The sequence below is a fragment of the Macrobrachium rosenbergii genome, chromosome 39 (assembly GCF_040412425.1).
Source record: "Macrobrachium rosenbergii isolate ZJJX-2024 chromosome 39, ASM4041242v1, whole genome shotgun sequence".
NCBI classification, from domain to species: Eukaryota; Metazoa; Arthropoda; class Malacostraca; order Decapoda; family Palaemonidae; genus Macrobrachium; species Macrobrachium rosenbergii.
The window spans coordinates 2909634-2927718 of NC_089779.1; the positions used below are offsets into that span (position 1 = coordinate 2909634).

The 18085-nt window shown below is 39.4% G+C and overlaps 1 protein-coding gene across 19 annotated transcripts in view; it reads right to left on the minus strand.

Annotated features, from left to right (window-relative positions):
- Positions 1-18085, minus strand: part of LOC136825652 (serine-rich adhesin for platelets-like) — a 91753-nt gene that overhangs the window by 36098 nt on the left and 37570 nt on the right. For 9 of the 19 annotated variants that reach the window (XM_067082312.1, XM_067082328.1, XM_067082313.1 and 6 more), the window contains 3 exons: positions 9102-9119; positions 5129-5250; positions 1445-1613 (listed from right to left, as the gene is read on the minus strand). In XM_067082312.1, the coding sequence (XP_066938413.1) occupies positions 1445-1613; positions 5129-5250; positions 9102-9119 (309 nt within the window). The remainder of the gene's footprint in view (positions 1-1444; positions 1614-5128; positions 5251-9101; positions 9120-18085) is intronic. The other 10 variants (XM_067082319.1, XM_067082316.1, XM_067082323.1 and 7 more) reach the window with 2 other exon arrangements.

Consider the following 18085-nt stretch of genomic DNA (forward strand, 5'->3'; position numbering starts at 1 on the left):
TGATGGGGGTCTGTGCTCGCGCGATGAGGGGGGTTGAAGACAGCGGTCTCCACACTGCTCTGTTGCTTGAAAGCGTAAAATGAAAGTGACAATCACAAAACATTACGCTAAAAGTCGATTATAAAAGTGACAATCAAGAAACTGCCTATTCAGATAAAGCTGAACCAGGGTTTCATTTCAACCACAATCGTAACTAATTGTCCATTTTCCATTTCTATCAAGCAGCGTGCTGTGACCGGCCTTGAGATTTAAGCTTTATTCTTATGTACCTTACTATTTATCTCACTCTATTTACCGCCAGTTCTGCTGGCAGAGCTCTCCCAGACATGAGTCCTAGCCAGACGATTTTCTGACAACACCGTTCATTCACTACACACACACTCGCGGATCCAGAACAATTTCTTGGGTAGGGCACCAACTCTCATATCATACATACATACATGCATACATACATACATATATATAATATATATATGTATATATAAATGTATATCTATCTATCTCAAGGGACAGGAATACTTTTGAATAGCCATTGATAACATGTTTATTCCCAACGTTTCACAATCCATAATTACATCATCAGGGGTTCTAGAATTAAAAAAAACACAAAAAGCACTGACAATAAAAATTACAGAAAAAATATACAAAGGCAAAATCAGAACACAAAAAACGACAATCGACTTAAAAGGGAAATTTTCCACAATGGACACCGCGGAACAGGCTAAACACTGAGCAGGTAATTGGAAGCAAACAGAACATATAAAAGACAAGTAAAAAAACTATTTAAAGTATTTATATTTTAAAACACTAACATTTTAAATTACGTTAAGGAAACAAATAAATAAATCAATAAAAGTGACTAGGGAAGGAGCCAACCTGTCAGTACGACGCAAAAACAAAAAACAAAACAAAAACATTATTATTACGACAGGTAACATTAATGACTATTCAAGAGTATTCCTGTCCGCCTTCTCGCTTGATGTATGTATGTATGTATGTATGTATGTATATATATGTATATATATATATATATATATATATATATATATATATATATATATGTATATATACATATATATGTATATATACATATATACATATATATATATAATACATAAATATATATATTTCTATAACAGATTTTTAATTTCTTCCCATTTGTATATTTGTCATTTATGTTGTTTATCTAAATTTCAATATCATTTTGTCATTGTTTTTCATGGTACGTGCCCAGTGGTCCCCACCCCCGGGATCCGCTACTGACTAAACGCAGTCTTTCAGACGCATAGAAACTGAATCACAAGATTAGTTTTCCTGATGATCTACGACTGTGGGATCTACAGTTAGTAACAAAATATCTCTCTCTCTCTCTCTCTCTCTCTCTCTCTCTCTCTCTCTCTCTCTCTCTCTCTCTCTCTCTCTCACTGATCCTAGAACCATTTACCTGGCATACCCTTGGCAGCGCGTATGGCCATAAGGAACTCCCGGTGTTTCTCGCGCCATTTGGACTTGCTCTTAGCCTGCTGTGCCTTGCTCTCGGGAGACCTCCCACGGGTGGGAATCAACGGCGGGATGTCAAGCCCATCCACTCGCTGCTTCGTAGAATTGAAGGTCTGAGGAGGGATTCAGAAAAAGCGTTAGGTCTCTTTACTCAAACTTGGGAGACGATTTCTTGCTTAGCCAACAAGACTTCGGTCGAGATTGCTAGCTTTACTGACGCTGTGACAAGAGACGACCTCTGGAATAGCAGAGATGGTCTGATATTTGGTTCGACTTTCTGTTACACAAAGGCTGAAATCTAAATGAAGCTTTAAACTAATGGCGATTAGAAGATGGATGGCAAACCACGAAAGATGTTGAAAGTGACACGGTAATAGGCTACTAGAATACTCAGGGATCTTCATTAGAGATGATTTAGAGTTATATAAGCTCTCACTGAATCGTATATGTGTTTGTAATAGCATCAAATGACACAAGAGAATAAGATTATAACAATTTTCAAAGAGCAACGGGTTCACTGTCATACGGTAAACGAAATACCATTTTATATATATATATATATATATATATATATATATATATATATATATATATATATATATATATATATATATATATATATATATATATTAAAAGACAAAAACTTCATTTTCAGCATGCAAGCTCTAAGCCCTAAGATGGCTTTAAATACGGTTAGTAAGTTTTGTTGAAATATCAGGACGCGCAGCCGGATAATGTTCAAAACCTGGCGAGGCACGCCAAGAATTACTTTCAATTACTTTCACAAGAAGATTAAACCTTCAGACTAATCCTTATGTTGACTATGAGGCCAAAAAACCACGCTTGCCATAACTTTCGTCTTTCACAGATTCTAAAAATCAGAATAACTTATTGAACAAAAAGGGAATATCTGTGTTGATAAGGATAAATGGAAGCGAATAACTACAGAATTCTTCAGACATCCTGCCCATTCCCTGCCGCCCTCTCCCTTATGGGCAATAAGTAAACAAGACGTTCCACTGTGCCCAAGGGCAAGGAGACAGAACTTACGAAGGAGGGGGAAGGGGTACGTCCAAGGTCAGACATGGGGTGGCCATTCAGTTTGATCATTCTCCAACTCATTCACTCGCTGACCTCTCGATGTATGTATGCCCACAACTGTCTCCTTCCGCATGCACAAGGACGGACTCAAGCACGTATTTATATACGTGTATCACTGTTTGAAAAATAAACAAACATAGATGCACACACACACGCATATATATATATATATATATATATATATATATATATATATATATATATATATATATATATATATATATATATAAGCCGATCCATGACCCCCTTTTTCTCATTCCAAACTTCCCGCCTCCAATTAACCTTTCTCTGCCCTCTCTCATCGCTCTATTCACAGCTGATTATGTGAATAGCAATTGGTAGAAAACACAGTTCCTCGTTGGGCGAGTCGGTAGGCCCGAGTTCGAGTCTCCAGCCGGCTAATGAAGAATCAGAGGAATTTATTTCTGGTGACAGGAATTCATGTCTCGCTACAATGTGGTTCGGATTCCACAGTAAGTTGTAGGTAGGTCCCGTTGCTAAGTAACCAATTGGTTCTTAGCCACGTAAAATAGGTCTAATCCTTCGGGCCAGCCCTCTCTAGGAGAGCTGTTAATCAGCTCAGTGGTCTGGTAGGACTAAGGTATACTTGGGAGAAAACACACATTTGTTCGAGTTAAAAGTTAAGTATACCTTAGTTTTACCAGACCACTGAGCTGATTAACAGCCTCCTAGGGCTGGCCTGAAGGATTAGACTTATTTTACATGGCTAAGAACCAATTGGTTACTTAGCAACGGACCTACAGCTTATTGTGAATCCGAACCATTATACTGAGAAATGAATTTCTATCAACAGAAATAAATTCCTCTAACTTCTTCATCAGCCGGCCGGGGGAATTGAACTCCGGCCCATCGAGTGACAGTCTGAAGCTCAACTGACTCGGCCAACGAAGGGTTTCATTTGTTCGAGGCTCACTTTCACATCAAACCAGTCACTCTCAACATGTTGTACCACAAATTTCACCATTGTCATAAAACGTCTGGTTGCTCTCACCGAATTGCTTCACTATTCACTACGGCTATGCATATGCCACATACACCTTTTTCCCGCTTCTTCTCAGACAACTGTTCCATAAGGGACGGCTGAGCCACACATCCTCTTCCTTGCCCAAACCAAATCTGCTCTTGCCAAATCAAGACATGAGTTCACCAAAGGAAAACAGCAAACCGGTTGACATGCTATCGTAGTATGGCAAAAGGGGAACCTGTAACTGTCTGAAGAGTATCGTGTTTCAAATGTGAGCAAGCAAAAACAATTGACAAATTGACACTAATTAAAGGTCTTCAGAACTAATGAGTGCACATCAAACAACAGGATCAGTTATGTGTGACAATTTAGAAATAATTTTTCAACGAGATGCTTAGACGAAATTCTAACTGACAAGCACAAAGAGGTCATACTTCCCTCATTACCAACGAATCTCATGATTTTAAAACAAAATCACAGTCATAAAACCCATGACATAGGCCTATCAGTGATAACACGACATTAAAAAGAAGTTAGAGTCAAATAGAGAAAATTACCATATTCTCTTCGGTTCAAATATCTTGGTCCATATCTATCCCAAATTACATTTACCTCCTCCAAAGGCAACTAACTGCACGTCCCTGAATAACACTTTATTGAAAATCAAACGAATATCTTGTGGTCGGTCTAACAAATGCACAAGTAAGTGCGCAACACAATGCCGACAGTGGACATCACACTCGTCAAGCACGTAGGCCGTGTCCACATTTCAGTAGGCTACCGCAGGTGATGAAAGTGACTTATTACGAAAAAGGCTAAACGATCACCTAATCGTCGATGTATCAGAATGATCATACTTCAAAACCAAGGATAGTTCAAGACGTAATATTGGTTAGATCTAAGAAACACTTGCATGGACCATATTTTTGTGGAAGAACGCCTGATTCAGGAACAGAAGTGACAACTATTAGTGAGAAACTTTTAAACATTATTTGGGAACCTTCTAAGTGCATTTCCCCTCAGAGTCAAAAAAGACACGTCATTCATGAATTTCATACGTACAACTCTTCGTTTAACCTGCATTGTAAAATAACTTAGGGAAATGAGCCTTTTACCATAAAATGGCTACTACGGTTTATCTTAATATCCATTTTTATGCAAAATACCCGCTTGCTAAAGTGTTCCCTTCTCTCTAGTTAGGAAGTTTCAGCAAAGGAAAGGTTCTGAAAACGAGACCATACCTCATCTGACCTAATTTTAAGGAATTATGTCAAGATTAAAAAAAACAAAACTTTGTGAGGATCTAAAACTGCAAATGAGGGGTAACATTCCGTTAGAGAAGTGAAGCCCACAACTGTTGTTCAAAATTAGGTATCGCAAGAGCCAAAGGCAGCTGTCCCAGGCGACACACTTGCGAAACAGGGGTGACAAAAGGAAGGGGCGCTCTAATAGACTACCAAACCTGTGCAACTCGGAATCACGAAAAACAGCTATAGAGGCGAGAGCTAATGGATAGTTTTTCGCGGTCTTTGCGTCTCTTACCTTTCTGCGCTTGCTGGAGAGCTTCTCGCAGACCTTCCTGTGCCTCTCGAGAGCTTGTGGGTTGAAGGTCCTGTTGCATATGGTGCACGGCAGGAGAGTTGGGTCGCTGTCCTCCGGATATTCTGCAATATTAAAATGGCGTTACGGAAGCGCAGGATTTCCCCTAATCTGAATCAGATAAGTTATACATCCGTAAACCTTCTGCCATTATTTCCAGGACTTAATGAGCACTGATAATAGGAGTAATGGGTTAAACTGTAAAGCACGATGACAAAATGGGAATTTATAGGAAAACAGTCATTACAATGTGCCTTAAAAAAGATCGAAATGTTTCATTTCATACAAAAGATCAATTACTCCGCTATTCATTAGCTTTTTGTAGTTAGAACAAAAATATCTCGCTCCTCGTAAGGCGTCAGATCTTCGTCATTTCGGATAGAAGTATATGGAGAGTAGAAGTTTGTGTCAGGAACCACAGTGACAGCGTATTTTCCTGGAGATTCTTTAGCGACAACAGCAAGAGGCCAATATTGATAGCCAGAGGGTCTCCTCATATTCAATCAAACGACGGCATCTCTTTTCAAATGGCATCGAGACGAATCGTACGGTAAGAGTAGACGACCCGACAAGGTGGTCACTACTTGCAAGAATGGTTTATTTTGCTGCTGAAGCACAATTTGTCTTCCATGCAAACCTTTCTAAGAAACAAAATAATGCTTACCGTCCCCTAATGCCCGTACATGATTATTTACTTCGAATAAATTCATCATAATACTCCATCACTCCTGTATCAGTGCACATAGCAAATGAAACATCTGCGAGACACTAGAAATTCAGCTGTCAAGAGGAGGGAAAAATAAAATTAGTAGCTGGCGATTGACTGTGGAGCCAGTAACCCATAACGTCAGGTGCTACTGGTCCCTCTTAGAGACACCGTTTACCTGAGAATTTATTGACCTAAGTTGTACCTCCCGCTGAAAGGAAAGAGACCACAGCTATTTATGAGAAGGTAACGAGTTTGCTTAAAAATGGTCAGCTTCCACGATCTCCTTTTTCTGATCAAGAAGAGGGAACATTGACAATCAGGAGACATTTTATGTACGGGATCGTGTCACTGAAAAAACGATATAGTCTTGTGCATTTGGTAAATAGCTCTAGGTGCCTCACACCGAGGGACCTGGGGCAACCCGAACGAACTGTAAGGTCTGTAAGGTAAGGTAATGAAGGACGCCCAGTATCGGAATGTTGGAAAATTGAGAGGATTTGGGCACAAACATAATAGTTTACAAAAATTTGCAGAGTGCGGGTTTCTACGCTCATTCTGTAACATTGCAACACATACCTCATTACGCTGTTAATATTACGATAATTATAACAAATATACTACATAAAATTTACTTAAAACACCGGACAAAGAATGTCTTTTTTGGAAATTCTACAACACGCCATGCATTTGAAACGGAAACAAAGTACATTGGTGAAATGAGCCAAGAACTCAAAAATCATCAGCCACACTTCAAAGACATCATCGAACTAGTACAAACATTGACATGACGTACGAACGCACATACATTATATATGTATGTATATATATACATATATATATATATACATATATGTATATATGTTCATATAGTACATGTATATATAATATATATGTATATACATATATGTATGTATGTATATTGTATTCAACACTTACCTGTTTCTTCTGACATGTGTCGACTCTAGAGAAAAAGCATCATAGTCACTCATAATCATATACCTCCTTGAACTACTGAATAGTTAATGAAGCCAAGTGGGAAACTTCCACATTATCCACTTCACACACCTACTGTACACAGGACGCTAAGCAGCAGCACCTTTAATTCCCCGACGCCCTCTGCATTCTTTCCACATGACCAAACCAGCTGAAAACACTTGGTATGTCCTCTGAACTACATAATGCCACTGCTGTCTGTCTTCATATTTCTCGCAATTTCAGTTCTTCCTATGTCACATATTATACAGGAACAGTCCACACACACGTCTCTTCCTTGTTTAAATCCACACCCTTCTTCCATTATCCTTATTTCATCTAAATTTCTCAAAATCCTACCACACACTCGGGAATACCAAGTCATGTTATGCTCCTACATTTCTAGCTCCCTACCAACTTTACCTTTATACATACCTTACAAATCCTGGACCTTTACTCAATCACTTTGTCACCACTGTACCACAGCCTCTCTCTTGTAATCCCACAGCACCTGGTATCTCTCCATTTTTCAACCTTACAATTGCCCTCCTTCTCAATCTTACAGTCTTACATCAACACTTTTCATTCTGCATCAGTCAACTGTGCTTCTCTTCTATCTCCCACAGTCAAAAATCTCCAGAAGACTCATTCCACTGGCCCAGAACGACAATCACTTCAGGCAGTGTCTTCCCACTTGCATCTTTTGCCCTGGAATCCATTCTCTTTGATTTTATTTCCCTGTAGGACAATCTTTTCATGTTTCTAAGTTCTTGGTTACCTTAACCTCTCTATTTCTTCTACCTGCCTTTTTTCCTCTTACTTTCTTCTTGATGCTCCTATTCATCCTGCACATGACATCTTTTGTCATGCAGCAACACCTTAAATAATCCCCTTTTTTTACCTTCACTGATCCATTCAGTTCTTCTTCCACACACTGCTTTTATTCATACGCTACAAACACTCCCTGGTGTCTGCTTATCACAGAATTCTACTAGACTGCCTCTAATCCTTCAATCACTGGGCCATTAACCAAAGCCTACATTTCATCCACCTTCTTCTCATATTCTTTACTCCCTCCTTACCAAACTAACTTATCTTATCTTAAAGCCTAACTTTCATCCTTTCCTATCTAAATTAAACATAGCTCAAATTTTGCTTCAATTAAGTAATGATTGAATGCAATTTCATCCACTCCTCTTCTCACATCACATTCATCAACTTGCCCTTCCATCTACTCTGAACCGATGCATAATCTAGCAAACTCTTCTCCTCACCATTTCTCTTTCTCAAGTATATTTATGAAAAGTCCCAATTTGCAACCTCATATTTTCAACCCTTAAGGCCCATCCTACAAACATTTCCACAGGAATTTCAGTTCTCATGTATTCCAGAAACCTTATATTTACAAAAAAAAAAAAAAAAAAAAAAGCCAACTCACTTTTCTGTCACCTAAAATGCCTTTTGCATTTCAACCACCTAGCACAACCACCCTTTGGTATTCCCCGAGCCAGCAAGGCACAGGTCCAGACACTCTCACAGAAACCTTTGGTTATATATAAATTACATATATATATATATATATATATATATATATATATATATATATATATATATATATATATATATATATATATATATATAATCTAATGAACAAAATGTGAGTGTAACCCTCATGTCACTAGTGTTTTTACATTAAGAGTGCACTTCAATATACAAAATGTTTGCAATAAGGCTAAATCTACCATCCACTCCACAGGCAACATAAGACAAGCAATTCAAAATCAGAGAAGCAAGCGACAGTAAGCTGAGAAATGCAAGCAAGCGTGATCTTCTTAGAAATTGGAGTAAACTTAAAAACTGAAGACTGAAATACGTTCAATATCTCTTAAAAAGAAGAAGAGCTGACTCTAAAGTTATTCTAAGTGGCGTGCCAAATGCACGCTTACAACCGCCACTGAGAGCGAAAACAAACTTGAATGAGTGGTCGTTGAGCTAAGTGGAACAACATTCATCTGGAAACCTTTGTTTCCATTTGGTTGAAAGTCAGAGCTCTAGGGAACATGAAAACGATCATCCCGGACCAAAAGTATTAATCTGGAAGAGAAGAAGAAGAAGAAGAAGGGACACTCCACTCCAATCACTACGACATCCACCGTTGCAAAAGATCTACTGTACGTGTAAGTGCCGGGACGTTTCTACAGTGCACAGAACAGACGAGTCACGTTCTTTACTTACTCCTATATCCTCTAGTCTCTGTTCCCGTTAGAAGATGGGGTCAGCATAGCCACAATCGGAAAATAAAACATATTTGGTTCATTGCATATTTCGTAAAAGACAATCTCACGATTTACTCTACGGGAAAGGTTTCAAGTTTCTTGGCAATGAAAGAAAGACAACTACTACTTTACAATAAACCTGGTCAGCATGAAAAATAGTAACAAGTGGTTCAAGGAAGAGATAAATTAAGCTATACAAATATATAAATAATATATATATATGTATGTGTGTATGTATGTGTTTATCAAAATATGGATATAAATTAATGTATAGACGTAAAACTGAAATAAGATATCAAGTAACTGAAGGGACGAATAACACCTGAACTGCTCAAGAGACAGGTCACTTAGCGGGGAGAGTGAAGAGGCAAATCCCTCCTTTGCCAGATGAGGTTTTCAGAGTTCGTTTGCATATCCAGAGAGTTGAAGAATGACGGTTAATCCCCATACTTGAGGCTACTTGAGGCTAATAAACACATCCACGAAAATTTTAGGATCAACGTACAAGTGAGAGATGTGTTTTCTTATCAACAGAAGCACTGGCTTCACCTAGGATTGCCTTATTTTCATGAAAAATAAACACACTGAGTAACAAGGCTTAACACAACTGGACGATATGTTCATACCCTTCATCTGTCATCATGTCCTGTCAAACTCTAAAAGGGCCTTAGTCCATTTCCTCATGACTAGTTTTCTTGTCTTTTTGGACTACCATAAAATTAATAATATTTATGCTGCTGATTCTCACACAGTGGTTCTGCATTAGTTTTTCACTGACCTCTTTCTTAATATCTACATTGAAAGACAGCTCTTTTCAGTACCAATTTTATTCATATGGTGCTTACATACATAGAAAACATTCCAAAATGCCGACTATCATGGCAAACCTTTTACCAATAGGATTCTCATACCCGAGACTAAAAGAAAACAGAATAAAAGAGTTGATATGAGCAGAATCAGATGTGGAATAAATTAATAAACAATATATAAACAGAAAGCGTTTAAAGAATAAAGTGGCATTGTAGCCTCTTCTGAACAAACAAGCATCACAGCCATAGTAATGACACAAAGACTGGCCCATTGCTTTGCAGTCAAGGGAATCAAGGACCTCTGGTACTTGAAAGTAAGCTAATCAAAGTGTCAACATTCTTGGATGCAAAGTCAAGCAGATCAAACCTTAAGGGCAGAAATTTCATAATAACAAGGGAGCCAACTGTAAAAATAGAGAATTTATACTGTAAAAGCTTGGCCCACAAAACTGCACAAGCTGCTGTAAATTTCTGGTATACCCTAAAACAAAAATGTGCTTCTTGGGCCTTTGCTGTGATGGTATGCTGATACACTCACCAGCCAAACCATGGCTGTACTAACTTTATGTTGGGTAATTCTTGTAGTACTAACTTTATGTTGGGTAATTCTTGTATTTTTCAGCGTTTTCGTGGGTTTGCGAGTCAGTTGGATGGACAGTCCATGGCGTTATTGCAGAAAAAAGTTTTAATTTCAATGCTGTTTCTGAAAAAGGCATTCATCATCTTCTGTTGTCTATATATTATGTTGTACGCACTATAATGATGGAGAGTGACAGCAGGGGTCTTTCTTTTTTATTACAGGTTCCTAGGACAAAAAGAGCAAGGGAAGGGAAAGAGAGGTGTCCCTTGACCTGCTAAAGAGGAGGAAAGAAACCATGTCTGTGGACTACACAGTCTGTAATTTGCCAAGGCTTCCCTAATGATACAGCCCAAACCCAATCAATCTGAAAGGTACAGAGCAGTAGCACAGGTATGCCAAGTCATGACAAGCAAAGGTGTTTGTAATGTGTGAGCAATACATGGCCCCTGATCCACAGGAATTTTCCCCAGTTTCTGCTAAAAAAAAAAAAAGCACTTTTGAACATTTGTGCATAGTATGGAGCCGGAATGAAGAACTGAAGTTATCAGTAAGTTTGACTCAATTTGTGTCTACAGTAGGTGGTGGCTTCATGGAGGGAACGTAGTATTTGCTGTGAGACTACTGTAAAAAAAAAAATTGGGGTTTGGCTCCAGAGTATAATGAAGAGTGGATTAGAGAGGATACCAGAGTAGGAAATCTTCTGTTGCTTAAAATATCATAGCAACAAACTGAGCCGCGTAACATTTATAACGGGGAACTGCCTTCCAACATCAGCAAAACATGAGATCTGAAATGGCATGACAATCATACCATCTTCTTTCTATATGTAGATAACTTTAGGCAATCCAAAGCATTCTTCAGCCAAGCTTTGGTTTTCTTGCCATACTCTCAATAACTATACAGCTTACTCATGCACTCCAAATACTAGACATCAGCTTAAGAGCTGCATTTACTACACAATACAGTATTTAATTTTCACCATAAAGTTTTTGTAAGGAATGACTTTTATTTGTCCAGTGAATAATCAAGTCTATTTAATTTTCCACGATATTGGAAGAACTGTGTATTATATAAAAGGGAGAATGCTTATTTCTTTCCCTGTCTTTTCTGTCTTCCAAAACCGCCCGCTCAAATGACGTCACGTAATGATTATTGTTGTAATTCTTTACCTGCTGGGCTGTCTATTATATTTTGTGGGGCGGGGAGGAGTGTACTAAACTGTAAATTCCTCCTCTAAGAATTGTCGTTCGGCTGTTTAGCTGGGCCAGAAGAATACCACGAATCCACGGGTGCCCATTAATTAACAGTCAGTTGAGCAGACGTCAGTTGAACGCATGAAACACGAACAATATTGATTCATAAGCTTCGTTTCCCCTCAGAGTTGGAAGTTTAACATTTTGCTGGTCTTTCTAGGAAGGGGAAATTAGGTTCTATATGATGCAGAATGTAAATTTGAATCTCACAATAGGTATTTTTACAATGAAACATTCTTGGGTTATTTTATTTCAATGGAATTTTCTTTAAGCATTTTATCTACAATATGCTTCTATTCTAGGTGCCGGCGTTGTGTAATTCTTAGCGAGGCTAATATCAGGTATTTCATTTAAATCTCCATGACCGACAGGTGGTTGGAAAGCAACTTCCTGTCGTGTTGTGCATTGTTTCACATCCATGTGTGTTGAAATTATGATCCAATTGGTCGCTTATTACTCTGTTAAAGAAGCGTGAAGCCGTAATTACTGAGGGTGTCATGTCCTGTATGAGTACATACTGAATACTGAGACGGATGGTAAGTTCTTGAATCTTGAGGAAATTATACTTACGATAATAAAACTGAATATTGCCCAGATAAAGTAAGAAAGTAAACCCACGACGCGGCTGTAACTGATCTGTGATTCGATTCCTACATTCATTAATGATATGAATGAATAAATTGTGCCGCAGTGGTGCTGAGCCAGTAACTGTAATGAGTGATGCAACCGTGTGTTCTCCTCCATCAATGACTTCTCACCAAGACGGTTCATATATTCTTTTTAAATATTTCCTTATTATTGCACTTTTTTCTTTCCTTTCCTCTCTTCAAAATGCCTTTTTTATATATTTTCCTCTTCATGACATGCTTATTTTTGGTGTCACGTTGCTTCATGTCGCTCGAAAGAACATTATCTCTGCATTCACAGTGAAGGAATGCATCATCCCGAAGCGTCGTATTTTCACCCAATTAGTAAACGAATCTTAAACGCGGCTCAAATAACAGTAAAGCCATTAATATGCATCAGTAATAATTAAACTCTTTAGTCATATAACTCTGTAACAAAAGTCTGGAGACCGCGTGTAGCCTCTAACCACTCTGTGTGCTGTGTCATCCATAATGACACAGAGAGTAAATTGAAGGTCAACAGAAAACCCACTTCTACATTATCCTATGTTCACTCTTCCAGATGCAATATTATCTTAGTTGGAAAAAGTTTAATAGCTCTTCCTTGGGCGAGTCGGTAGAGTTGTGGCCTTGCACTCGTTGGGCCCGAGTTCGACTCTCCGGCCGGCTAATGAAGAGTTGGAGGAATTTATTTCTGGTGACAGAAATTCATTTCTCGCTATAATGTGGTTCGGATTCCACAATAAGCTGTAGGTCCCGTTGCTAAGTAACCAATTGGTTCTTAGCCACGTTAAATAAGTCTAATCCTTCGGGCCTGCCCTAGGAGAGCTGTTAATCAGCTCAGTGGTCTGGTAAAACTAAGGTATACTTAACTTTTTTTATTTGGAAAAAGTTTAGCCCGCTGCTTATTTTCAAGAGCGGTGTTTAATTTGCTCTCTAAGATATTTGCACCAAGAATTTAAGCTGATTAGTAAACAACTGTCATTCTTAAAATATCCCAACCCAAAGATATTGTTGCACATGAAATCCCTGTATCATGTGTGACATATGTACTATAGGATTTATAGTCAAACCTTGTAAAGGAATTTTAGGTAAAATCTAATTAGTTCCTCGTTGGACGAGTCGGTAGAATTCTCGGCTAGCACTCTGCTAGGCCCGAGTTCGAGTCTCCGGTCGGCCAGTGAAGAATTAGAGGAATTTATTTCTGGTGGTAGAAATTAATTTCTTGCTATAATGTGGTTCGGATTCCACAATAAGCTGTAGGTCCCGTTGCTAGGTAACCAACTGGTTCTTAGCCACGTAAAATAAGTCTAATGCTTCGGGCCAGCCCTAGGTGAGCTGTTAATCAGCTCAGTGGTCTGGTTAAACTAAGGTGTACTTAGCCTGAGATGTGGAGGGTGGGGGCTGTAGTGAATAAGGCAAGTAGATTGCTAGTCTATTAATTATGATTCTTTTTCTTGTAAGTGATCTAATTTTAACGATTAGCTTACAGCGGTACCGTATGGCTTTACTATCAAGTCGTGTAAATGTTGCTGGGAACATTTATTTGTGATTGTTGAATTCTAGTGCACTCTGCCCTGCCACTTGTCACCAGCCGTTGCAATATATATATATATATATATATATATATATATATATATATATATATATATATATATATATATATATATATATATATAAGTATATACATTATATATATATATATATATATATATATATATATATATGGCGCTAGTAGGTACGTGCAATTTTTTTAGTAGACAAGGAAAATAAAATGACAAATTGTAAGATAAATATACAGACAAGAGCATTTATCACACGAAAAACAATCCCTCGGACGACATTTTCGGAACAGCACTCAGGAAGCGAGAGGAAATTGCTTCCAGTATCCATACGAGAAATTACTAAGAGCGGTTCCTTCGCTTCCTTCACCTTGAAGCAGGACCAAAAAAAAGGGGGAGGGGGAAGGGGAGGAGGCTAAATGATGTTTATCTTGGAAGCCAGAGCCAAAGTTCAACCTGGCAAGTAAACAAGTCGGGAGAACATGTTGTTATGGAGTGTCCGCATAAGGACAACCTCAAGCGGTGCGCCGTGACACCAGCTGGTCACTCATCCCCAACGGGTGAATGAAGTTATGAGTTCTCGGCACGAAACCTCGCCATACGGAGAGAGGCCTTGATGGAAAATTCCCCCTCGCGCGTAATCAAATACGAAAGCGGCCGGCGGGAACGCGCCTTAATACGAGAAAATGAATATGCAAGTTGCCTTGGAGCCAGTCCAAGCATCCAGTAAGGACTGAAGAGGAGTAGGTGGGTGTTGTCCGGCGGTCAGCAGTCGTGGAATGTCGCAAGAGCAAGTTGAACATTTGCCACAGAGACGGTGGCAGATAACAGATCAACTCAACAAATACAGTGAGCCCAACAAAGGTGATTTCTTGGTAAATGACCGAGGATATCCTGTTTAATCTACGGAAAGAAGAGCAAGGCAAGAATAACCTTTCAGAAAATCCCCAATTTTCTCAGAAGAAAGCGAATTAGAACACGGTAATTCTCGTCTCTTTAAGAAGAGATGCAAGATTTACTTTCTGGGCACATCGGAAGCAAAAATCAAATGGGCAGACGGTGAAGGCAGTGTGTCAAGAGAAGGCCTCGCATGGTGGCCCAACTGACTCATTCTCCCGAAGGGAAGGAGGCTGAGGGTGCATTGGGACTGACTGACCAGGCTCCCCAGCCCCCGACACCCACAACCCCCTCCTACTCACTCACTCACTCACTGGTTTCCTTCTGACCAGTTACTGCTTAACTCTCTCTCGCTGGCTAAATGCACACTTTGCCCCTTCCTCTTTCGTGAGTTTTGCTCAACACCAGACACCATTGCGAGTTGGTTCGGTGTGTCTATTCAAGAGCAGCATTACGTCAAAGGTTGTAGGAGGGCTATTAGGAAAATCTGGCCAAATGATAGTGGCCACAAGGGAATAGATTTTATGAGAGATATGTATTTGGACGAAGGACCTTTCTTGAGAAAAGGTGTTTGGGTTGCCTTGGGGGAGGTCTGCCGTCTCAGAACTAGTTTGTTTTTACATTTTTCGGGTTTTACTATTTAGGCCCAAGCAGTCACTCCGAACAGCATTACGTCAAAAGTTGTATGCGGACTTAACGACCTTAACGACCTTAGAAAAAGAAATAAAACGGATGGCATATTCAGCATTCTGCATCTATTGGCGTAAAACTCTCTGCCCATTTCATGACAATGTCTCAACGGCTAGTCTTCCTCAACAAAGACACACGGGTGACAGCCTTTTCATAAAGTCAAATTCATTGTGGATATGACGGCCATCAATATTCCGCCCTGTAATTATGTCATGAATCAGCCGCCGAGACTTGGCATCAGAGCCCCAATTGTGCAATGTCAAGAACAGGAACTTCTGATCATCTGATTATCCTTATCCTTATTAACATCATCACAATTTTCAGTGTTATTATTCTCATTCCATCCTAAAATTTGATTTAATTGAATGTGAAAAAGAGCAGAGCTCTCAGCAGACACCTATGACGAGCCCTGCAACAGCCTTCGGCACCAAGAGGCCCTGAATGAAATGTGACTTTGAACGGGGTTTCTCAGGCGCCTTGTGTGGCCGAAATGTTTAGCCTCGGATGCTGGAGTTCAGTCAGTCTCCTTAGCTTCTGCTCATATATATATATATATATATATATATATATATATATATATATATATATATATATATATATATATATATATATATATATATATGACAATACTTGACCTCTAGCTTAGTCTACATGATGATTACGGAATGGACATTATCATTTATTAATATGAACAGCATACCACAAGTATGGATCTGGGTACAATTAACCTTTCCCAAAATTCTGCCCATTTGCAGTGGGTGAGATGGTTCTCACCACAACAGTGCGGTTACCTTAGCGTCAATATCTCCCAAACGTCACTCAGGCCGTGATGATCACTCATGAATAGGTCTATCTCTGTCAAGTTTCATCAAGATCTGTTCAGACCCGTTGGAGATGAATATCTCCCCAACACTGACACTCCAGCGATTCGAATCATAACCTTCTTCAGCCTCCATCTTTACGGCTGCCGTCACCGACGATAATACTGACTGAAATCGTCAAAATTGTGACAGTTTGACTTGTGCTACACTGAAACGCACAAGCAGAGATGCCAAGAATACATAGATGATATTAATCAGTCATTCTCTAAAAGCAGTACGTCATCTTCCAAATCTTAGCCACTCAATTATATAAAAAAAATAGTTTTATTTGAAACTAAAGACTACTGCGAGCTCTTAATTCTGTAAACTGCTCAAGTGGCCATGTCTGACGTTATCAAATCCCGACGCCGTCTCATCACTCGTGATGACATTACGACACGGTTACGTCCTGCGGCAAGACATGGCGACTTTTGGCAGTCGTCGTGACTCGACCGCGTAGGTGCTGTGCAGCCTTGCTTAGACGCCATCACTTGGCGGACATCGCCAAACTCGGCGACGCGGTTACGAATCATGCCGATTGGTGTCGATTTGGTCGTACCTAGAGCGTCACCGTGTCTAATGAGCAAATTACGACGGTCGCAGCCTTGAATCGCCAATGTGTGACGCTGGCATAAAACTACTAATGGAATGTCTGGTTGCATTCTCTTGCTACTTCGTGGAGCAGCTGGCTCATTTTTCCAAACGTTTCATTCACTACCTCATTATTCGATGTAATTAGTGGCTAAGTCGCGTTTGTAGAAGTCATATGGGATTTCATGGTTTTTTAATAGTGTGCTTACTGCTCACCGTAGTTGCAGGAGAGTGCGACCTCGCATTCCATCAGTAACTTTACTGAACAATGAACCAATTGCATTTGCTATTTGCATTAAGACTCAGGGGAGATCTGTCGGCGGGAGGAAAGCAGCTGAACGTGTACAGCTGCGCTACAAAACGTAGAAGCCGCCCATATTTGATAGATGAGGTGGACGTATCAGTTCTAAAGAGGAAAAATGCTTCTGACTGAAATGCTGGGGGAAGATCCCCTTAGCGAAACAACACAACCTTTCAACTTGCCAATTTGCCTCAAAACACGATAACCAGGAGGTACCCAAGCATCCAGGAATACACACAGCTAAATAAATAAATACTTGCTTGAAAGTGGTATTTATTACCTACAGACCGAGCCAGGACATGAATTCTTTATATTTTAAAACTAAATTGTAAACGGTAATTTCGATCATCTATATAATTCATTATCAGGATAAAATAGTAATGATGTATATCGAACATTCTTGAATTCTTAAAATATCATAGGTCACCCACCTCTGGGAGGCCAAACACAGTCTTCACCTACAAACATACTCCTATGAGAGAGAGAGAGAGAGAGAGAGAGAGAGAGAGAGAGAGAGAGAGAGAGAGAGAGAGAGAGAGAGAGAGAGAGCGTTTTGAAATCCGACAAAACAACTGATGGATAATCAATAAGGACACCTACTTATAGCAAATCACGTGCACGCATAAATGACAACTGTAGCTAACGACCCTCTTAACCTTCATTTAAAACAGAGGGCATGCACCGAGTGAATAAATAAATGGTGTACCTCAGATGCTCGATATGAGGTCACACTTACATAGATCGCTGTCAAAAATCCGTGATGACTGGGCACGC